General features: G+C 35.9%; 2 protein-coding genes and 1 pseudogene across 2 annotated transcripts; 2 read left to right on the top strand and 1 right to left on the bottom strand.

The window, feature by feature from the left end:
- Positions 1-16,585: 16,585 nt before the first annotated feature.
- Positions 16,586-17,025, top strand: LOC137833294 (heavy metal-associated isoprenylated plant protein 21). Its single transcript, XM_068641654.2, has 2 exons — positions 16,586-16,589; positions 16,730-17,025. Exons 1-2 carry the CDS (start codon positions 16,586-16,588, stop codon positions 17,023-17,025), a joined length of 300 nt encoding a protein of 99 aa, XP_068497755.2.
- A 2,821-nt stretch (positions 17,026-19,846) lies between these two features.
- On the bottom strand, positions 19,847-20,358 carry LOC150026654 (auxin-induced protein X10A-like). The gene has a single exon (XM_090304028.1). It carries the CDS (start codon positions 20,237-20,239, stop codon positions 19,961-19,963), a length of 279 nt encoding a protein of 92 aa, XP_090160154.1. The 5' UTR covers positions 20,240-20,358; the 3' UTR covers positions 19,847-19,960.
- A 649-nt stretch (positions 20,359-21,007) lies between these two features.
- On the top strand, positions 21,008-21,655 carry LOC150026653 (auxin-induced protein 10A5 pseudogene; annotated as a pseudogene).
- The last annotated feature ends 3,385 nt before the right edge of the window (positions 21,656-25,040 follow it).

Below are 25,040 nucleotides of genomic sequence, written 5' to 3'. Positions count from 1 at the left end.
AACTATCACAGCTGCCATCACAAACACCTTTGGTGACCCGTATTCTGATAGTGTTGTCATTGAATATCCATTTATAACAACTATAATACTTTTGAGTATCTTATCATGCTTGCCAGTTGCTTCTCTATAAAACAAACTTCTATGGAAAAAACCAGCGTTGCCTTGAATTAAAAGCTCTAGGACACCCAAGGCTACGCTACTCCTGCAATAATTGAGCCGAAAATCAGAAAACCAAAGGAATCAAAAAACAGTATGTAGAAGCAACTATAGCTGCATAATTCAGATTATTCATCTCAAGAGCCATTAATGGCCTTATGCCTTTAGCTCCAGCTACTCCACATCCATCTAAAACACAGCTTCAGCACTCTGAGCCTTCACCAATCAGCTCCCCCTTAAGTGCATCTCCCTAACTCCAAGTCATATTATGTAGCAAAACAGAAGCTAATTTGCTTCATGCCATGACCCTTCTGTTCATAGACCTTTCACATAGGTATCTTTACGACTAAACCCAAACCCATGTACTAGTTGCATTTCTCTACCTTCTTTTTCACCTTCTCCCCCTTTTTTTACTTATAGCACCCTCACCTATTCTCTTCCTTTCCTTAATGATTACTATTTAGACATATGTGAGGATTCAGTACCCAATATGAGAAGGCGTAGTTAAAATATTTCGTCCTATATTTCAAGTAAAACCAGGTTTTGAGTTGTACCATCTGATATTTCAAATCATTATGTTGAGAACACAACATGCCAAACCACCTGAAGCAATTATTCCAAACCTGGTAAGCTATTTTACACTCCAGAAACAGATGTTGGTTTGATTCTTCCCTATCAAGGCATAGAACACAAATATTATCACTAACTACGACCCCTCTCCTTGATAAATTTACTTTAGTCGGTAATCTTTGTTGAACCAAGTGGTGTTCAATGTTTTGAAGAATCCAAATCCTTTGAAGGATGATGAAGCCTCTGCTTTGCTTGATGCTGCTGTGCTAGTTTAAGCTTTGTTCTGGGGTAGTTTCATGTTGTAATCAACCCTTGGATTAAATCTCAAAGCAATTAGCATCTCAATTTTAACAAAGCAAAATATTTTTCAAACTAAGTTGAAAAAACCGATTGTTTTGTCGAAACAACCAATTGTTTACACTTAGGTGTTTTGAGAAAGTTTGAAAACTGTTTTTGAATGGTGAATTTTGTTAAGTAACAAAACAACCGATTGATTCGAGGAAACAATCGATTGTTTGTTTTGAAACCATAACAGAAAAACTATTTTCTTTGACTGAGCTTTAAATGCTTTAAATGAATACGCTTCAGTCATTAAATGCTTTGACCAATCTGTTTTAAATGCAATTAAGAGTTTGTTAGGATTTGATAACAAACTATATTCTTAGATATATTCTGAAAAACTGTTTTTAAGTTTTAAGAATCTTGAAACAAAGTTTTAATCTAAGAGTTTTTTAAGAGTTCTGAGATTGCTTAAGTGTTGAGAGATTGATCAAGGTGTTGAATAGGATTCTACTTGTATTGATTTCAGATATTCATCTGTAACAAGTGTAATCTTTGTAAAACTGCTGAACAATTCGTGTGTGTGTTTTGCTGAGATTGGCTGTGTGTTCTTGAGGTGTTCAAGATCAGCAATCTTAGTGTTGGCCAAGGAGAGTGTGTTTCTTGAGGTGTTCAAGGTCATTCTCTTGGTTGTGGTGTAAGTGATCAAGTGGTGATTGCTTAGTGGATATCCTCAGGGTTTCTGAGAATACTGGATGTAGCTCTTGTTTGGAGTGAACCAGTATAAACAACTGTGTACAATTTCTCTATCCCTATCTCTTTAATTCAGTTTTGTTATTTTGGAACTGGTATAAACAACCGATTGTTTCGCTAAAACAACCGATTGCTTTTCCAGCTTTGTGCTTTTGCTGTTTGTTTTGGAAAAACTGAATCCTTAATCAAGGTTCTTTCAAAGTATTTTCATTCTAAGGTTAAAAGTCTGCAAAAATCTTTCTTAAACAATTCACCTCCCCTCTCGTTTAAGGCCATATATTCTAACAATTGGCATCAAGAGCTTGGTTCTTGAATGTTATTCAAGTTGATCTAAAAATCTTTTTTCTATGGCTGGAAAACTATCTTTTGAGGAGGGTGCTTCAATCTACAAACGACTTTTATTCTGTGGATTGAATTATAAGTTTTGGGAAGCAAGAATGAAAATCTTTATTGAATCCATTGATCAAAGAATTTGGGACTCAATTGAGAATGGTCCTTACATTCCAAAGTTCAAAAAGGAAAATGCTTTCTTTACAAAACCTTTGTCCAAATGGACAGATGATGAATGTAAGATGGCTCAGCTTGATAAGTCTGCTCAAAATATTATAGCTTCTGCACTAGAAACTAATGAATTTTTCAGAATATCAGAGTGCAAATCTGCTAAGGAAATGTGAGAGACACTCAAAGCTGTTCATGAACCAAAGGAAGCAATGACAAAGACTCAAGCAAGAAGAAACAAAAGGCAAAACAAGAAAAGCCTCAATCTTTGCTTAATGGCCAGAAGGGAGGATGACTCATGTAGTGTAAGTTCATCAAACTCTGAAAATTATGGTCAATTGCTTCAAGCCTTTCAAGAAACTCATGAAGAAGCCAACCGATTGGCTCTCTTGAACAATCGATTGAAAGAAAAGAATAGCTGGCTTGAAAACAGAGTAAAGGCACTTGAAGAGGATTTAGAAAATTCAAAAATGGATTTTGAAAATCTGGAAATCATTTACAAAAACTCCTCTTGCAAGTGTGACACTCTAGTTTGTGAAAATTGCGAAAATCTTGAAAAGAAGGTCCACTATCTTGTTAAAACAGTGGATAAGCTTTCTAAAGGCCAATCTAACTTTGAGAGTGTGCTAGCATCTCAAAATTGTGTTTTTGGAAAATCTGGATTGGGTTTTAATCCACAAAACAAGCAAGATAGATTTTCAAAATCTTTTTCGAAAATGCCAGAAAAACAATCGATTGGACCATCGAAACAACCGATTGTTACATGCTTCTATTGCATGAAAAGAGGTCATTCTGTGCGATTCTGTAAAATCAGAAAACATGTTGTTCCTAAAGGGCTTATGAAGTGGATTCCCAAGAAAAATAAAGCTTGTATTGATGAGTATAAACGAGATGGACCCACATTCATAAGGGGACCAAACCTATGTACTTGAAAATCTTTTTTGTAGGATATCTTGGAGGAAAGAAAACAACTTTGGTACTTGGACAGTGGATGCTCCAAGCATATGACAGGGGACAAATCAAAGTTCCTGAGAATATCCTTCAAGCAAGAGGGTCATGTCACCTATGGAGACAACAACAAAGGGAGAATTCTTGGAAGAGGATCCATAGGAGATGAAAGCATCTTGGTGATTCATGATGTGCTCTTTGTTGAAGGCCTAAAGCATAATCTTCTGAGTATTAGCCAACTATGTGACAAGGGGTATCAAGTGATGTTCAAGACAAACACATGTGAAATCTGTCTACCCAACACCAAAGAGGTAATGTTGGTAGGTAAGAGAGTTAATAATGTGTATCTTCTAGATATCTCTTCACCATGTTCAATTGGATGTCTTCTATCCAAGCAAGATGAATCTTGGCTTTGGCATAGAAGAATTGTTCATATTCACATGAATCATTTGAACAAGCTAATATCAAAAGATCTTGTGATTGGGCTGCCAAAACTCAAGTTTGAGAGGGATCACATTTGTGAAGCTTGCCAAAAAGGGAAACAAGTGAAAAGTTCTTTTAAAACCAAAAATATTGTCTCTTCATTGAGACCGCTTGAACTCCTTCACATGGATCTCTTTGGACCCTCTAGAACTATGAGTCTTGGTGGAAATTATTATGCTCTTGTTATTGTTGATGATTTCTCTAGGTACTCTTGGACTTTGTTCTTGGAATCAAAGAGAGATGCCTTTGTTGCATTCAAAAAGCTAGCAAGAAGGCTTCAAAACACAAAGAACAGCAACATAGGCTCCATAAGGAGTGACCATGGAGGAGAATTCCAAAATGAGAAGTTTGCAAAGTTCTGTGAGAAGTTGGGGATTCTACATAATTTCTCTGCTCCAAGAACACCACAACAAAATGGAGTTGTAGAGAGGAAGAACAGATCTCTTGAAGAGCTTGCAAGAACAATGCTTAGTGAGTCATCACTTCCTAAGTATTTTTGGGCAGATGCAGTGAGCACCTCTTGTTATGTGATGAATAGGGTGCTTATAAGGCCCATCTTGAAGAAAACTCCATATGAACTTTTCAATGGAAGGAAGCCTAACATCAGTCACCTCAAAGTCTTTGGTTGTAGTTGTTTCGTTCTTAACAATGGAAAGGAAAGCTTGGGAAAGTTTGATGAGAAAGCTGACCTTGGCATTTTCATTGGTTATTCTCTCACAAGCCATGCATATAGAGTCTACAACAAAAGATTGATGACTGTAGAAGAATCAATACATGTTGTCTTTGATGAGGTAGATCGCAGAATCAGTGAGAACCCAAAGATCAGTGCTGAGGAAGACGAACAGAGCATCAGTTTTGATAAGCTAGATATCTGTGCAGAAAAATAACCGGTTGATTCGCAGAAACAACCGATTGAAATTCTGCAACAGAGTGAGCTGCCCAAAGAGTGGAGGATTCCTAGAGATTTGTCAGTGGATAACATCATAGGGAAGATAAAGGAAGGTGTCTCCACACGTAGCTCCATCTCAAACTACTGCAGGCACACAACTTTTGTTTCTCAAATTGACCCAAAGTCAATTGAAGAAGCTCTCAAGGATGAGAAGTGGGTTGAAGCTATGCATGAAGAGCTAAACCAATTTGAAAGAAATGAGGAACAAGCTAGATGAGGATGGAGTGATCACTAGAAACAAAGCAAGGCTAGTTGCCAAAGGCTACAATCAAGAAGAGGGCATAGACTATGGTGAAACCTTTGCTCCTGTGGCTAGATTGGAGGCTGTGAGGCTGCTGCTGGCTTTTGCATGTATGAGTGGTTTTAAACTCTTCCAAATGGATGTAAAGAGTACCTTCTTGAATGGCTACATCAATGAGGAAGTCTTTGTAGATCAACCACCGGGTTTTGAAGATCACAAGTATCCCAACCATGTCTTCAAGTTGAAGAAAGCTTTGTATGGACTGAAACAAGCTCCAAGGCAGTGGTATGAGAGGCTTAGCAATTTTCTGCTATCTCATGGTTATGAAAGAGGAATGGTAGACAAGACTCTCTTCATCAAGAAGTCAAATGCAGAAATAATTCTTGTGCAAATCTATGTTGATGACATCATCTTTGATGCTACACAAGATAGGTTGTGTGAAGAATTTGTGGCTGCAATGAAAGGTGAGTTTGAAATGTCTATGATGGGAGAACTATCTTTTTTTCTTGGATTGCAGGTTAAACAAACAAAAGATGGGATCTTCCTAAGTCAATCAAAGTATTGCAAGGAAATTCTCAAAAAGTTTGAAATGGAGAATTGCAAAGAGGCAAGCACTCCAATGCCATCCAGCTGCTACATGGATGCAGATGCTGCTGGAAAGAGTATAGATCAAACAAAATACAGAGGTTTAATTGGATCATTGCTTTATCTAACAGCAAGTGGGCCGGACATCATGTTTGCGGTGTGTCTATGTGCAAGATATCAAGCAAATCCTAAAGAGTCACACTTCAAAGCTGTAAAAAGGATTCTGAAATATCTCAAAGGAACATCATCTGTAGGACTATGGTATCCTTCTCATTCTCCAATACATTTAATTGGTTATTCAGATTCTGACTTTGCAAGTTGCAAGCTAGATAGAAAGAGCACAAGTGGCACTTGTCACCTTTTTGGCTCAAGCCTAATCTCATGGCATAGCAAGAAGCAAGCATGTGTTGCTCTCTCTACTGCTGAGGCAAAATATATAGCTGCTGGTAGCTGCTGTGCACAGATCCTATGGCTCAAACAACAACTTGCAGATTTTGGTTTACAAATCAGCAAAGTTCCTTTGATGTGTGATAACACAAGTGCAGTAAATCTTACCAAAAATCAAATCCAGCACTCAAGGACCAAACATATTGAAATAAGACATCATTTCATTAGAGATCATGTGCAAAATGGGAACTGTGAAGTAAAGTTTGTGGAGACCAAACTGCAGCTAGCTGACATCTTCACAAAGCCTTTGCCAAAAGAGAGGTTTTTCTTCTTGAGAAATGAGTTAGGTATTCTTCATATTAATAATCTCTCTTAAATCTGTCTTTGATACATGTTAAAGTCTATTTGTGAAGACAAATAGGGGGAGAATTATGGGTTCTTGTATATCTGTATCTCATATGCATAAAATGTTTAAATCTCTGAGTATAAAAGTGTTTTCTGCTGCTGCTGATAGAAACAACCGATTGTTTCGTGTAAACAACCGATTGTTTATTATGTTTAAAGAGTTGTAATCTAACTTGCTGTTGTAAGAAGCATTGGATAGTATGAATGCTTTCTATGCAGGAACTGCTTCAGATTTAATCAGTACAACACAAGCACCAGGGATTTGTCTTCATCAAATAGGGGGAGATTGTTGAACCAAGTGGTGTTCAATGTTTTGAAGAATCCAAATCCTTTGAAGGATGATGAAGCCTCTGCTTTGCTTGATGCTGTTGTGCTGGTTTAAGCTTTGTTCTGGGGTAGTTTAATGTTGTAATCAACCCTTGGATTAAATCTCAAAGCAATTAGCATCTCAATTTTAACAAAGCAAAATGTTTTTCAAACTAAGTTGAAACAACCGATTGTTTTGTCGAAACAACCGATTGTTTACACTTAGGTGTTTTGAGAAAGTTTGAAAACTGTTTTTGAATGGTGAATTTTGTTAAGTAACAAAACAACCGATTGATTCGAGGAAACAATCGATTGTTTGTTTTGAAACCATAACAGAAAAACTGTTTTCTTTGACTGAGCTTTAAATGCTTTAAATGAATACGCTCCAGTCATTAAATGCTTTGACCAATCTGTTTTAAATGCAATTAAGAGTTTGTTAAGATTTGATAACAAACTATATTCTTAGATATATTCTGAAAAACTGTTTTTAAGTTTTAAGAATCTTGAAACAAAGTTTTAATCTAAGAGTTTTTTAAGAGTTCTGAGATTGCTTAAGTGTTGAGAGATTGATCAAGGTGCTGAATAGGATTCTACTTGTATTGATTTCAGATATTCATCTGTAACAAGTGTAATCTTTGTAAAACTGCTGAACAATTCGTGTATGTGTTTTGCTGAGATTGGCTGTGTGTTCTTGAGGTGTTCAAGATCAGCAATCTTAGTGTTGGCCAAGGAAAGTGTGTTTCTTGAGGTGTTCAAGGTCATCCTCTTGGTTGTGGTGTAAGTGATCAAGTGGTGATTGCTTAGTGTATATCCTCAGGGTTTCTGAGAAGACTGGATGTAGCTCTTGTTTGGAGTGAACCAGTATAAACAACTGTGTACAATTTCTCTATCCCTATCTCTTTAATTCAGTTTTGTTATTTTGGAACTGGTATAAACAACCGATTGTTTCGCTAAAACAACCGATTGCTTTTCTAGATTTGTGCTTTTGCTGTTTGTTTTGGAAAAATTGAATCCTTAATCAAGGTTCTTTCAAAGTATTTTCATTCTAAGGTTAAAAGTCTGCAAAAATCTTTCTTAAACAATTCACCCCCCTCTCGGTTAAGGCCATATATTCTAACAATCTTCCCAAAAGGGCCCTCCACGCCGTGGTTAGTACTTTTGGCATCGCCTTAGACAACCATATGTGTTTAAAGACATCTTTATCATTACCTGTGACATAATTAGACAAGCAGTCTTAAGCTGTTTTAATAGAAAAACATCCAGATTCCTCTCCATTCCAAACCTTTTTGTCTTGTACCTCCCTGTTCAAATTTACATTTACCAGACTCCATAATAATTGTTCTTCTTGTTAATCCTCCCAAACAAACCTATTACGTCTCCAACTTAACCTCCATTGCTATTTTGTATCTTCTCATACCCCAACCTCTCTCACCTTACGTCCCTTATCTAAGGATATTGAATATAGCCTAGGGAAGGCAGTCTTGAGATTACTTCTATCAACCCAAACATCCTCCCAAAATCTGACTTTGTCTCCTGCTCCGATTCTCCATGTGACATACTCTCTTATAATAGCAATACTATAAATAATATCTATACTATAAATTACATTTAAAACCATACTATAAATGACATTAAAAACTATAATTAAAGGTAACATAATTATTGGTCATTCAAATTTCCAAACAAAACTTATGCCAATTTTGAGTTTAATATAGAAAAAACTAATATTTGATGAGGTTGTGATGATTGTTTAGCAAAATAAACTACGTACTAAGAAAAATAGGTTGTAAAAGTTTTCACTAAGCTACTACCACTCACCAACTTCAAGTTCTTAAAACAAATGACTGGAGTTTGCAAACATGAAAACAAGCTACAGAGTCAAATATTCACTTTATGTATTTTACATGGATTTATGTTCTTTGTTTAAGTTTGATAAGCAAATAAATTCATTATAATTTGACACTTTTACTTATGGAGCAAATATGTTAATTATTGATAACTATACCTCTAGACTTGTCAATCTATTTTTATTTTTTAAATAATTTGAAGTTAATCTTTCTCATTGGTCCTTGTAAAACTACGTGTTCTATATATGCGTTGAAATTCATGAGCACAGCCAAGTCTAGCCTTTGTATATAGAAACAAACCCTGCTTATACAAGGTGAGGTTAATAATATTAGCAATGTCAAAACAAAAAACATAAAAGGGCCTCTTCAGTAGTTTAATTCGCTGTCATTGAACATATAAAAAGGTGCTATTAATCGTCTTCTTCATTTCCCTCAAAGAAACGAATTATGTTTAGAAATTGAGAAGATGCCTATGAAAAAATGGCTCTTCAATTCTGTATCAGACTTCTATAGTACAAGACTCAATGTCTATTCAAGTGTGAAGTTGTGCTTTGGAAGAAGACATCTTCCCTGCAAGGAATCGTAAGACCACCCATGGGATGATCATATCCAAACTCTTCCTCTGCTTCACTCAACATGTCTTGGAATGAACACTACAAAAAAAAGTTTTATTATCGTGGACCAAAAACGGAGGTTAAGTATGAAAAACCTACACAAAAGGGTGATTATCGTCGGCATATCGTTAATAAGAATTTTGAAGCTAATATACTCGACGTAAAGATATATTGGCGAGTGTGGGCGACACATGGCGGGTGTTTTTTGCGTAGGTGAAGGATGGACTTAGCCTACAAGGAGTTTAGAAATTTATAAAAAATTGTGAGTTTGACCCACGCTGAGCCCACACAAAATTATATTAGTGTGGACCAAGCCTTCAAAATGTCCAACTAGTTATAAAAAATTGTGAGTTTGACCCACGCTAAGCCCACACAAAATTATATTAGCGTGGGTCAAGCCTTCAAAATGTCCAAGTAGTTATAAAAAGTTTTGAGTTTGACCCACGCTAAGCCCACACAAAATTATATTAGCGTGGGCCAAACCTTCAAAATGTCTAAGTACAGTGAGTTTAGCTACGAGGGGCACACAATAAGTGTAGGCTAAGCCTTCATGTTGACCACAAATTAGCGTGGGCTTAGCCTTCAAAATATTCAAAATATTTTTTATATTTTTTATTTGAAAAAGTGTAGGCTTAGCCTACAAGCACACAAAGAATTTCAGTTTCAAATATATTTTTATTGAAATAAATCAATTTTAAAAAGAAAACTATTTTTTTATTAAAATAAATCAATTTTAAATTACTCTACTTCTTTTTTTCTTATTGCATTTATCCTATTTTTTACCTATTTCATTTTTTCAATATAATTATTCAAGATAAAATTATTTTAGGAAGCAATCTAATATGAAGAAATGTTTTTCTTACTAAAATTTTTTTATTTATAAATTTTTCTTTATACTTTTTACTTGTCTTGAAAATTGAATATTGTTTTTAAAATGAGCAAGAAAAAATATTTTTTATTAGGAACACGGAAAAGAACAAGAAAAATTATTTTATAATACAAGGCTCACGATAATAAACTTGGAATTTTGTACAAAAATACAAAGGTAGAAACGTGCTATCTGTGGTTTTTGATTGAAGATATTTTGATTGAAATTGAACTAAAGTTACTTTAATTAACTAAGGTTGAGCTGGTAGATAAGACAAGCTTACCTTCACACTCTTCAAAATACCAAGAAAAACATAAAACACGCTTTAAAAAATAGTAACTTGATGACAAACAGAAGTTGAGCTATATAAGGTTCCAAGAAACTTCTACTTTCTGATCATGTCAACCTAGAGAAGTTAAATCTTAAACAGTTTGAAACCTTTCTTGTTTTAACATAACAAGAAAGAGCCTAAAACTAAAGAGATAATCTATATAAAAGATGACTACAAACATTCCCAAAGAACAAAGACACACACTCAAACAAACTATGCTTAACACCCTGCTACTAAACCTAAAAACAACAGTGCCTAGGCTCTAAAAAGAACATCAAATGCACTTTAACTGCCGCAAAAACAGCATCAAAACAGCATCAAACCAACACCAAAACTGCAACATAAACCAACATTTATACAACATAAAACCAGCTAAAAACAGTACCAAAACTGCAGTAGAAAATCAGCATTTGCACATCATAAAACCAGCACCAAAACTGCAGCAGAACATCAATATTTATACAACATAAAACCAGCAAAAAGCAGTACCAAAACTGCTGCAGCAAACCAGTATTTGTACAACATAAAAACCAGCAAAACCAGCACCAAAACTGCAGCAGAAAACCATCATAATCCTAGCAGCTACTTCATGATATCTAACTCCCCCCAGCATAATCATAATCATAATCATAAGTTGAGCTATTAAAGCCTACCCTGCTTACAACAAATCAGTATCTGCTACTATCTAATCACCCACCAAAGGAAAATAAACTTCTACTTTCTGATTATTTTGTACATTATCAAACTTCATCAATAGTAGTATGCGACATCAATGAAGGTAATTTCTCCAAAAGAAATTTTATAATGAAACATAATCTAGTTAATACAAGGAAAAGCAAGTTATAGTACCATACACATATATGGTTTTAAGAAAACTTACAAAATGATGAACTCAAGGCAGGGGTTGATCATCAAAGTTCCGAGCATAGTGAGGGTGAAGCTGACTTGTGCTTGTTGAGGTGTCACCCTGTTGTCGCTCCATCATCATGGTTAACTTTTTCTCCATGAACTTTATTTTATCCTCCAACATTGCACATTTGCTTGAGCAGCTATTTGAGTTGCTTGATCGGCTTTTTCATTTGCTTGCATCACTTGTTGATGAAGTTGTTCATTATGAGAAAAGTAATCACTGGAAGGAGCAAGTATTGAAGGTTGAGTTAGGGAAGACACTCCATGGCGAATCTGGAAAGCCAAGTCTGCAGTGCCATAACATCGACCTCTACTCTTACCAGAAACTGTAATTAATTTAGCTAAGTAAACAGAATTTTCCTCCTCACATAAGCATTTCTAAGAAAGTTTATGTTCCATCAGCCCCCAATAAACACTAGATTCCTTACAGACATCACCAATAAAAAATGTGGTCATGGGCAACACAACCACTCCCCCAACTTCTAAAGTTCACTTATAGAACTAGATTTATCTCCACTACATCTTGTAAATTTTCTTTTCATCTTTCCTACCAGTATTGCCCAACTGAAAACATAAAAATAGGTTGAAAGAGTTGCTTGTCAATTTTGACCTTTCCCAAGACATAATCATTGTTAACCGTGCAAAGCATTTCTTATCCTCTGAGGGAGGAACTAAGTTAGAAAGCAATAAAATATGAGAAACTATATGTAATTTTAATGGAAGAGTAATTTTGTCATTTGAACATGATTTTTATCATATCTTACCATTATTTGGTCCATGTTGAATACAGGAAAAGGTAACATAATTTAGTTATCTAATTACCTGAGGTGCACCAAACATTTGACTAGCTTAAGTTTATCATGCTTGGATTCTATCATATTCATATCGTAAGTTGTTTTTATCCCAGTATCATCCTATCATATCTTGAACACCAAACAAAACTTAACAACACTATACCACGTGTAGATAATTAATAATCCACAAAAAATATGTAATAGGAGACCAACAAAAAGTTACCTTGGAGAACAAGGTATCCCGTGCTTTAGCAGACACTCGTTTCATTTAGGTAACCTTTGAAACTAGGACTTTCCCATGTGAGCATTAGACATACGAGTTGTCAAGAGGACTGCATATACCTTGCAAAGTAAGCCTCCTATAAAATACTAATACATCAATTAACCTGATTCTAATAATTGTTTGAAAGGAAAAGCACTACCACTGGAATAATGTTGTCAGCCCACTGGCGAAGCCATTTGCTAGAAATCCAATAAAATGGTTTTTCCATTGGTTGAACAGGAGCTTCAGCTAAAACAGATCGAACCTTCTGTCTCCTTCCAGTAATACGACCCAATTCCAACTCTTTCTTGTTATTGTACTCCTGAAAAGCTTCATCATATGAGGCATTGAAATTTTGAATCTCATTATAAAGATGAGATGCAAGAGAAACACCATTTTGCAAAGCAACTTCCACACCCTCTCTTTCATCATGCTTAGCATCACAAATTACACTCCCAATTTCACCAACATTTTTTGTATGTTTAAGATGGTACATCAACATGTGCGCATCACTAGACAAAAATGTCTCCACAAGTGAAGATTTTGAATGAGAGGGATGCAAACCATTTCCATTACTGTCAGTTACTATCGCTTGAGAACAATTAGAATGAATTGCATCAGTCTTGATGGATTTAGAGGTAGAATTTGAAGACCCTTCGCCAAATGGATGACAACCCAAATTAGTAACATGCTCATCATCAAATTCCCACCATTGCCCAGTGTTTACATCCTTAATATGAGCAATGTAATGACCATGATTAACACCAGTTCCCTTGTGAATCAATACAGCTGACGAGTCATACACCAAGTCGAACTGAGACAGCTAAGACATTCTATGCCGCATATCAAGTTCAGCAGGAATCGAGAAAGCAGAAGAAATTTTCTTCTTTGTTGTAGTCTGTCAACACAAATAATACACCAATGCACTATCAGAACACAAATGAATGGTAAAGAAAATCAAACATTGCAGCATATATAGGGAAACACAATTAAAAAACCACTATTTTAAGAAAGAAACATGACAAATCATGCTCCATTTCTTGAGAGATGAACATGTGTTATGCTTCATCCGAATGTAAATGGATCTCTTGGCAATTTTGAGCAACTATGAATGACCTTCCCAAGGATATATTTTTCTCTGAAAATATGCATGCGCTAATAAACTATTTTTATAATACCTTCAGCTTAAAAATTTCAAAAGATGAAATAAGCTTTGAACTATGAAGCAAAGACACCCCTCCTTCTTGAAGTGCCATATTGGCAAATACATTTTCAACAGTTACTCCTCGCTAGCACCTCCACTTTGAAGGACATCAAATTACTAATGTCTTTTCACCTCTTCTAGCAAAACTCATTATCATAGGAAAAAAATAGTTGATTTGGAAAGGTAAATATACCTTTTCTTCTAAGTTATAATTTCATCTTATTAAGATTCTTTTATAAAAAGATAGTTCTTTCATTGCAAAATAATGAGTACTCACTAATATTCTTTTGAGGCTTACTATTATAAGAAGATGAATATACAAGGAGTAAGTATTGATTATCACTTTAGATTCTATGTACATTATTCATTTCATTTGAGTCTATCTCTCTCTTTCTCTCTATATATACATACATGGGGATATATATATATATATGAAGTGTCTCAGTGCCATTTTATAAATTAGCCTTTTCAATGTGTCTGTCAAAGTCTGTTTCGTAGGTTTTGAAAATCCTTTAGGCTTTGGAACATGATCAAATTAAATTGGAAAGAGTGTAGCTCATCAAGGGATGAGGACGTATGATAGAACAAGACAACCTTCTATTAAATATGTGTAATGAATTTTTTGCTAAGTCTCCTTGAAGGATTAAGTCGTTCATACATCCATCTTCGATCCATTTTTCTACATAGAATATATGTATATAGTAGTGATGAAATTATTAGCCAATATAACACCGCTCTATGAGTAATGATATATAAGAATTATCAAACAAAACCATCATACCATACCATAATGGTGTGAAATCAGTTTTGACTTGTAAAGTGATTTTCAACTCAAAATATTTGTGATCACAAAGTACCTACGAAGCTTAAAGGAAAGTTTTAGACCAGTTGTACTCTATGGAAGTGATTGTGATCATATTGCTCAATGACCACTTGTACTCTATAGAAGTGAGTGTTATCACATTGCTCTATGACTTGTTATATACTTTATGGAAGAGAATATTGGAGTTTAAAGCCTCAAAGAGGAAACTATGGAATGACAGTATAAAAGTTAATAAAAAATGAAAAAAAATTGATTAACAATTAGGCGAGTTTAATGATTAATGTAAACAAAATACACTTTAGATTTTCTCAAATTATCAATTAAATTCTCAGCAGAAAAAAGTCCTTGTTCAATAACACTGAAAGTCCCCTTTCCATGATCATTGACAAGGAAAACATAACCCAAAAAGCAAGGCATCGCTGGTTGTTGGAATGGGAGTCACTCTCCATTGCACGAACAGAAACAAACCTGAAAAAAAAATTAGGAACACATACATCATCATATTTACGAGTACTGATAGCAGTTTCTTACAATGGACAAATAAAGCTAAACGGAGGCCTGCATATGCAAGAAAAACAAAACAGACACAAACGTAAGACAATAAGAACTAAGAAAATTGAAACAGAACGGTTACATTTGGTTGATTATAGCTAAATTTTGAAATAACTGGCAATGAAGAAAAGAGAAAGTGTTGGATTTACCATGAAAGGGGGGTGAATGAGTTGGTTAAGAGAGTGTAAAATGGTTCTTCCCAACCCATTGTTTGTTAATTTCAATCTCTATTCTTTTCTTCTTGAACCCAAATCCAAAAAAGAAAGAACTTTATGGGGAAGCAACAACTTCCAACGTAGTTCAGAAGGTGAAGACCAAAAGTCAATTTAATTACTGCTCTTTTTTACCTTCTATCTCTCTTTGTTTCCACATAAACCAATGAAAAAAAAAGAGGAAGGAAAAGACACGAAAAAATTAAACCTCTATCAACCCTTTTAATGCTGCAGAAATTTACTCTAAGAAAAAAGTGCATCATCATTATATAAATATTCCTAAGTGCATACATTCGCCATCGCAGATTAAAAACAAGACAAATGCATGCATAGGTCTGAATAAGTGAAGCACATATCCTAAGTGAGGACATGAACACACCAGACACATCAACTCTACAAATACAAACAATGCTCACAGTTCCACCACTTGTATAATAACTACAAACTAAATTATTTCACACCATGTCTTTTTTCAACTCTCATTCTAGCTTAACTATCTATCTAATGCATAAGTAACTGTTGTCTTGAAAAAAAAAAGGCTGATATAACTATTATCTTAATCTTTGGTCGGTCGGTCACTTTTCTCTCTTATTTTCTTCACTAAGCAATCGTCACTCCTTTTGACAATCTGCATATACAAACATCTTGACAATTTTAAATATGAAATGTACTACTTTTAAATACATGTGGGCCCGGAGAAAGATTCCCTAGACTACTCCACGTGTAGTGCACACAAAACATTTAAAAATTAATTAATAATTATAATAATAACAATAACATCTTAATGGAATTTTTAAAAAAAGTGTCAACTTTTATTTTTTTTAAAAATGGGTTTGGTTTTGAAAAATTACAGTCACGATTTCATTGTTAAAACAATATAAATTTGTACAAATATAATACATTTTTATTATCATTTTAATATAATTTTGTTTTGATATGTAAGGAATTATATTAATTTGACACTGCTTACTTTATATATAATTTTATAAAAAATAAGAAAAATGAAGAAAATTGAGCCTCTTTTATTAAAAAAACCTATATTAATAGATGAATAAGTGACATGTAGAATTCAGGAAGCAACATAAATAGACAGAGAATAGAGGGAAGATGACAAAGAATAGGTTTGAAATCCGTGAAAGGTAGGTATTGAGATGTGTGTAGAAAGTGAGATTCCTCTTCTCTTGTAGTTTGTCACATTGCTTAACTACAACCATGGAATGGCTAGGTAGCAACTACTACAAACCTAGAATACCAGCCCTCATAGCTACCAAAAATTGTCCCACACAACAACCAAAACTAGAACCCCAACCATCCCAACCAGCAACTACAAAACACCAAAAACAGGACAATATACACCCCATTACTCACCAGAAGCATTATTGAGACCTACTGCAATTCAATACCCCTTACTGACTAACTTGGTCTTCCCCTTCAGTTAGCTTTTGGTCTTCCATCATCTCCATCCATCCACAATACATTCACATCACCTTCAACACAAATAGATACCTTGCATATATAATATGTTGAATAATGTATTCAGCAGTCGTGGCTGACCTAAAATTTCACACTAACTATCTATTAAACTCTTCATACCACTAAGTTAACCCTAATGGGTTTTGAGATTTGAATTCTTATCCTCTTAAAGTTGAATTTCAGTTCAAGGTCTGCTGCACATGTGCAATATTCATGCTTTTGTAAAGAACATTTTAGTACTTAACATATAAATCTTAAGCTTTTGAGATATGTGTTGTAGCATTACGTAAATCTGTGGAGATAAACCGAAAGCAAAGCAGGGTGACAGTGAATGGTTGTGTTGATCCAAACAAGGTGTTGAATAGGGTAAAGAGAACTGGGAAGAAAAGAGCTGAGTTTTGGCCCTATGTTCCACAACATGTGGTGACATATCGTCATGCCTCTGGGGTGTATGACAAAAGGGCACCCTCTGGCTATGTTCGAAACATGCAATCATTTACACCTTCTGCTGAGACAGAAGAGAAATTCATGTCCCTTTTTAGTGAAGACAACGTAAATGCATGCTCCATCATGTAATATATAATGTAAGCAACAATTAATATCTGACACAAAGGAGAAATTATTAGCTGATATCATACAACTGAATTTCCACCACTATTTACTTGACAACATGAACATCTTTTCAATTTACATATATAATAATTTGTGATCTCACAGGGCTCTTGTTACCGTAGATATCTAGCTGCTTTTTCTTTACACTTGGTGCTTGGAAGTGTGATGGAGAAGGGTCAATGAATGAATGAATGTATAGTACACACACCCTTTTTCTACTTTTGTGAATGTGCTTTGGGACAAAAACTCTAAATTGCCATGGTAGCTAGCTAGCGTCAATTATTGAAACTTCGTGGAAACTGAAAAACACTGGAGTGCAATCAAAATTTAGAAGGTATATTAAAATAGCAGAAATCATTTTCGAAAGGTGTTGAGGGGAATTTGATTCTTGTTGCCTACCACAAACAATTTGAATAATGCAAAGGACCACTGTTACTCCTAACTCTCTCAGTAATCCAATGTGTATTCACTTATACCCTTTTTACACAAATTATTCGTAACATGTCAGGTAAAGAACTATTCGTATTCGGGTGGTCAATAATATAATGACATTAGAGATTCAACTATGCTTCCACTACTAGAAAACTAAGGACCATCCTGCTAAAATCCACTTAAAAGACCATCCTACTAAAATCCAACCTCACAAAGCTAAGATATTCACAGTCCTCTATCAATGACCTACAAGGAACTTAGTATCAAAATCATTCAAGAACTTAGCATCCTCTTAAATCAACATGTAAGAAGAAAAACCATCCTAGGGTTACACAAATCAACATCATAATTGTAAGAAAAAGCAAGTATATGGGAAACCTACATCAAGAACCTAGGGTTACTCATTAGCGGTCGTATAAGAAGAAGAAGGAATGGAGGAAGCAATTTGAAACTCACCGTTCACGGTCGCACGTTCACGGTCTAAGCACGACCATGGTCAAAGAAGAAGAAGGAATGGAGGATGAATGTTCACGGTCGCACATTCACGGTCGAAGCACGGTCACTGTCACGGAGTTTTGTGGAGTGGAGGAGGAAGAAGAAGAAGGAGTGGAGGAAGAAATGTTTGCTCAGCAGTTTTGTGGGCTCTCTGGCTCATATTCGAGTTCAACACCTTTTAACAACTAGAAGTTTTGAAATAAATTAATTATAATTTTATTATTTTGAATTTTAAAGTCATAGTGTGGGCTGAACATTCAAAACGTATAAGTAGCGGGGACTTAGCATCAAAGGCATAGCGGGGACTTAGCTTCAAAAACATAGCGTGGGCTAAACCTTCAAAAATTTAAAATTTTATTATTATAATTTTTTTTTTTAAGTTTGCATCAGTTTTGCGTGGGTTTGGTCGACGAAAAATACGTCCACATTTCGCCCCCACAAATATGTGGAAACTAATTACTTTTTTTCTTGAAGTGTGTGGATTTTTCGTGTGTTTGACGGACACTATTTAGTTTATTTTTTTTCTTCTTCATTTTGTGTAGGCTTAACCTACGCAAATAGTGTGACCCATGCTTTCTATTGCAGCTAAATCTTATTATTCTTGTAGTGGAAGGTTGGCTCAAGTATGATATGGGGATCACAAATGGCTTCATTTTCTCTCCAGCGTACACTGCAAGATAACCCTTTGGCACCTCCATACCCTTAGAAGATGTTTGGTTTGCTACGAATGATGCCCTTCTGAGAAGTATGGTCCACAGTAGAAGGTTGCACAAGAGTAGTTTGAGCAACCGCAACAGATTTAGGAGGACGACAATGTAAGGCATAACATCTGTCAATTTTGTGACCAAGTTTGCCACAATGGTCACACTTGTGACGCCCTTTGCCCGACTTGTGAGGGCGAGTACGATCATTGTGCTGAGAGACTAAAGCAGAAAAGTCATCAACATGAGAGGTTATATCATTGGTCTGTTTACCTGGCACACGCAGAAGGGTAGAACAAGTGAAAATAAAATTGGGCATGATAGGAGATCCTAAAATTTGATCACGAACATGAGAACAATCATCAAGAAAGCCATGTAAACCCAAAAAAATGAAGAACTTGGATCTTTGTTCTAGTTATTGAGAAGGAGTGGGGGCAAGAGGTAATAACTCATTAAAATCATGAAGAAGAGCATGAAGTTTACCCAGATATTCTGCCATTGTACGATCAAGACGTTTGGGAGCAATAATTGTGAGAAGATTTTGACACACACCATAGATACGTTGAGTATCGTGTATAATAATTTTGCTTGTTCTCAAACTTCTGAACATGTCTCATAGGTACGAAATTTTTTTTTTAAAAGATGAGTGAATGGTAGATTTGATAACAATGCATAATTGAACATCGATTTTCAACCAACGAGAAACCTTATTTTCAGCAACATTAGGACGAGTAAGATGATCAACATAACCTTGACTCTTAAGCCATAATTCAATATCTAAGGTCCAAGTGTCATAATCTGTTTCATCCAATTTGTCAATAGAGAAATGAACATTGACATAAATAGTATAAATAGACAGATCTGACATAATGGCAGCGGTAGAATTCATAGTGAAAGCGGCAGCCGAAGAAGCCACAATGGCCACGAAAGCATAAAGAGCCATAAAGGACAAGTAAAACTATTGTTGTTCTTCCCATGCTAGGAACCAGTTGTTTGAAATTAATCAGGACAGCCATGTCTTGCTTTTGTTTTATAGCAAGAAACGCTACTTCTACAGCGTGAAGTTAATATTTGCAATCCAAAAAACAGTTAACACAGAGGGGCCTCTTGAGTAGTTGAATTCGTTGTTATCAAACAAATAAAAAGGAGCAACAATATCACTATAATCGCATTTTTCCTATTACTCAAAAAGGAGTTATGTTTACAAATTGAGAAGATGCCTATGACAAAATGGCTCTTCAATTCTGTGTCAAACTTCTATAGTACAAGACTTAATGTCTATTCAAGTGTGAAGTTGTGCTTTGGAAGACATCTTCACTGCAAGGAATCGTAAGACCACCCATGGGATGATCATATCCAAACTCTTCCTCTGCTTCACTCAACATGTCTTGGAATGAAGGTTGGCTCAAGTATGATATGGGGATCACAAATCGCTTCATTTTCTCTCCAACGTACACTGCAAGATAACCCTTTGGCACCTCCATACCCTTAGAAGATGTTTGGTTTGCTGCGAATGATGTCCTTCTGATACTAGGTAAACGAAAGCCCATTGTTGTGTTGTATATTTGCTCAGACTTGATAACAAAATGGTATGAATAGAACTTGAGAGCTGAGGCTTATGAATTTTGTTGCTTCAGGATGTGAATGATTTGTGTTGGTTCTAAAATGCTTGCAACGGTGAATATATATATAGATAAAGCTTATGTAAGAAGGGTACTTGAATTATTGGTGAAAGATTATGAGATAATAGTCATGGGCCAACTGCTAGACAAGGGCATGTGGTAATGTCCATAGGACTCTTAGAAGTATATGTGTGAAAAAAAAAATCTAATGCGCCATGATATTGACACTTATTTGACGAGAGGAATTTCATTTATGGAAGTTGAAATGGTTGTTCTCAAATTTGCCAGACACAGAAAGAGTGTAGTTCATAGGGCACCGTGAAGATGCGTTCAATATTGCTTCTCTTCTAACCTCCAATTCAATTTAGTCTACACATGGCGATGCATGTGAGATGTCTAAAGCATGTCGATCATTGAAATAGCTGTAGAATCATAACTCATGAATAAGCATTGCTTTCAATTTTAATTTGAAGGGGGTAAATCTGTTGGCTAGAATCTAAAAAGGCGGGGTAAGTAGTCCCATTGAATTGCCAAGTCCTTGAAGGAGATATCTAAGACAACACCTTGTGATCTTGTCTCTTGGTTGAATCCATTGTAGACAATCAAAAGATCAATAATTGAGGTTTATGAGTTAGCAGAGGGCATTTGGAAACTATATATGCAGTAATAGTTTGGGTTTCAAGCACCACAACTGATTGCATTCCTCAAGTAATACAAGTTAAAAATTTCTTTCATACACAAATCCTCTAACATCAATATATTCTTTGTGGAGTGAAAAAAGATAAAACAATGGGTTTCCGCATAAAAGGTATTCTTAGACGAGCATCAGTTTCTACAATCCAAGTGGCCTCCAAGGGGGGTGAAGTACCAAAGGGCTATATTGCAGTTTATGTTGGAGATGAAATGAGGCGGTGTGTGATTCCAGTATCATACTTGAACCAGCCTTCATTTCAAGAATTGCTTAGTAAAGCAGGAGAAGAATTTGGATATGATCATCCAAAGGGTGCTCTCACAATTCCATGCCAGGAGGATGAGTTCCTAAATATCATCTCTCACTTCAATCAGTTGTAAAGCATTTTCATGGAGAACCTGAGATAGATAATCTTAGAGGAAGCAAATAGAAGATAATGTTAGATGAGACAAGTTTGTAAATCACTCTAGCAGGCTGGACCTTAGGGAGACTGAGCTAGATCATAGATTAACTGAGGCAACTTTGTACAGAAGGAACTTCCATTTTAAATTTTTTCTATTTTAGTTTGTAATTTGAAAGTAAAATGATGTTACAATGATGAGAATGTTTTTACAAAACATTGTTAAAAATATGAATCAAGTTTAGTTGATATGTATCAGGAAATTTGGTGCAGCAATTATTTCATAGATATTGATCTAAGTTATACTGTTTCTAACTATACATTCTCCAATGGCCGTTCGTTCTTCTGTTTTTCCTAATTAAGCCACAAAACTATACACGGATCTCTTATTCAAAAGTAGTCACTTCAACCAGTTATGTATTTTTTGTTACATTTGTTCCTTAATAAAAATTTAATACTGCAATATACGTATAGTCTACCGAAACGAAACTGCAAGCATTAGTATAACAACTTGAAATAATTGGTCATAAGAAATTTTGAAAGTACATTCTCCAATGGCCGTTCATTCTTCTATTTTTCCTAATGAAACCACACAACTGCACGGATCTCTTATTTCAAATGTAGTTACTTCAACCAGTTATGTATTTTTGTACAGGTCAGACCTCAGTCATCCGTCTGAGAGAAAGACATGGGTTAACATCCCGATACTAGAAGAAACCTAAGTCACGAGAGAATCATCATGGGGTGTGTATGGTACATTTGGGTACGGTATAAGCAAGTGTTACTTGGAGGCGCTAAGGCCCGTTAGAGTTAGGGTTTCCAAGGAAAGACTGCATGCATGACACGTGTATACTTAGGTTACCCGCATAACAGATGATGCCGCAAGCGCTGGTACGTGAATAGGTACCTTGGTGGCTATGCTGTTAAGTCTTTGCACTCCAGGTAAGGGAAGTCCTATGCGCCAAATTACGCTAAGATTGTGTGATAGCGGCGCAAGGAAATTCTCCCAGGAACCCTAAGCCTACTAAGAGATGTGGGAGCATTGCAGAAGTAACCCTAGATACAACCTATAAATAGGGTGGTAATAACCCTAGCAAGGTACACCATTTCTAAGATTGAAACTGCTTATACACATTAATGTTTCTTTAGCCCTTACTGACTTGAGCGTCGGAGTGCAAACGGCCGCTAGGGCGCCCTTTTGTCTTTGCAGGAAAATGTCCTTAAACCTAAGAAGGTTCGATTCTCAGGCGAAGACAGGCGGGCCAGAGACTGTCGTTCGAGTCAACCGGATATTAGGTCAACCGACAAGAACATTGATGCCCATTGTGGGGCTCGATAAAACTAGGTCTCATCCGCAATCGTGCTGAGAGCCACCAGCAACATGAAGAGCACGAGACAAGGATCTGCTGCGCCCTCAGGAGGGGACAACGTCTCCATGCAGCAGCTCATGGAGACCATATGCGCCCTTCAGGAGGCGGTAGCAACGTCCAGAGTCGACCATGATCGTTTCAAGGTTGATCTGGCCAGATCGCAAGCAAACAAGGAAGAGCAGCGCAGAACCAATGAGGAACTGTGTAGGAATTTGTAGAACGTAGGAGATCGTATTATGGATAAGTGAGCCTCGCCGCTGCCAGTTAAGGCTGCCCCCATGCCGTTCTCTCAGGTGATCATGGACACCGTGATACTACCCACGTCCTTGGGCCCGAAGGTCACCCTCACAGGAGTAGAGGACCCTGAAGCGCATATCACGGCGTTCTACACCCAGATGATGCTTTGAGGAGGTTCCGATGTTGTGTACTGTAAGCTATTTATGAGTACGCTAGCAGGCGTGGCGTTGGACTGGTTCGTCAGTCTCCCCGACAGACACATTACTTCATTCGACCAGTTTTCAACGCTGTTGAGAGAATAGTATATTGTCAACAGGGCTTCCCTCCGATCTCTGACGATCTCTTTGACTTGTGCAAGTGTTTGTTATAACGAAAACTCTCTTGAAGATATTATACAATGGTTTGACATCTAGAATCTGAATATTTAATTGACCTTAACATGGAACAGGAGGAAATCATAGATATCCTTACTGACAACACCAAGCTATAATAGGGATAATCCATACTCTCATCTTTTATGAAAAATCCTATATTATAAATCACATTCATAATCATACTATAAATGACATTCAAAACTTGAATTAAAGGTTATAATTATTGACCATTCAAATTTCAAAACAAAATTGGTGACGACTTTTGGTTTAATGCTTAACACAAAAGAGAGAAAGGAAGGCTAATGATATGAGAATGAATATTTCTTTTAGGGTTCTATAGAATTCAAAGCATAGGCTCTGAATATATACAAACAGTACACTCATTGGTCTAGCTAAAGAGAGAATTTAAAACAAACAAAAAACAATGTACAAAGAGAGGAACCAAAAAAAATAAAATAAAGACTAAACTTTTGTACATGAAAAACAGACAACCACTCACACTTGGATTTTCTCTAAAGAAACACTCTTCTTCTTGTATTTCTCTCTATTGTATTTTTTTTTTTGGTAAATAATTACAACTGAGAGAGCATCCTATGTATAGGCTTTAGGAAGTTCTACTAGAAAAATCTTCATTGTGTCCTTAAAACCCCACTAACAACATAATTAAAATCCCACTCACAACTTTTGACCTTTCACGTATCCAAACTCCCATTCTACTATTTTGTAGTAACTTTTAATTAACTTAAATGTTTCTACCATCCATCATGTCAATCCTATTCTTTTATTTGTCGAAAAGTATTTTCGATAGCGATTTTGTGAAGATATCCGCAACTTGATCCTGACTTGCCACATGCACCAATTCCACACATTCTTTCTTCACATGATCACGGATAAAGTGAAAATGAACGTTAATGGGTTTGCTTCTTTCATTGGGTTCTTTGCCAACTCAATTGCTGATTTGTTGTCAACTTGAATCACGGTTGCACCTGGTTGTTTAACTCCATCTTGCTTAACAAGTTTCTAAGCCATATCGCATGACGTACACACCAAGATGCTGCCACATATTCAGCTTCACTCGTCGATAGCGTCACGATCGATTGCTTCTTGGAAAGCCATGAAAATGTTGTGTTGCCTATAAAGAATACATATCTCGATGTACTTTCTGATCATCTATGTCTCCACACCAATCGCTGTTAGACTAACCCACCAACTTGTAATCTTTTGCTTTTGAGTAGAACAATTCGAGTGATACAGTACCTTGGATGTAACGTAGGACTCGCTTCAACGCCTTCCAATGTGAGTGAACCGGTTCCTCCATGAATCGGCTTATGATGTCGACACTTAATGAAAGATCTGACCTCGTGCATGTGAGATAACGAAGGCTTCCTACCAAACTCCGGTATCTACCTGCATCGACACGTTCTCCTCCATCGAACTTTGAGAGTTTTGAACCTGGTTCCATTGGTATTGAGATTGGATTGCAATTTGCCATCTTGTACTTCTTCAAAATCTATTTTGATACAAAAATACTCGTTTCTTTTTTCTAACCTCCAAACCAAGGAAAAACTTCATCAATCCCAAATTTGTCATGTCAAATTTTGTCACATTCTGCCTTTAAACTCTTCTATCATCTCATTATTGTTACCCATAAAAATGA

Source organism: Phaseolus vulgaris, chromosome 6 (genome assembly GCF_051622355.1).
Source record: "Phaseolus vulgaris cultivar YP4 chromosome 6, ASM5162235v1, whole genome shotgun sequence".
Classification (NCBI taxonomy): domain Eukaryota; kingdom Viridiplantae; phylum Streptophyta; class Magnoliopsida; order Fabales; family Fabaceae; genus Phaseolus; species Phaseolus vulgaris.
This window is presented reverse-complemented; position numbering and strand designations above follow the sequence as displayed.

What these genes read in the sequence shown, in the direction of transcription:
- LOC150026654 (XM_090304028.1), bottom strand. Translation starts at nt 20,239, where the DNA reads ATGGGCTTTCGTTTACCTAGTATCAGAAGGACATCATTCGCAGCAAAC.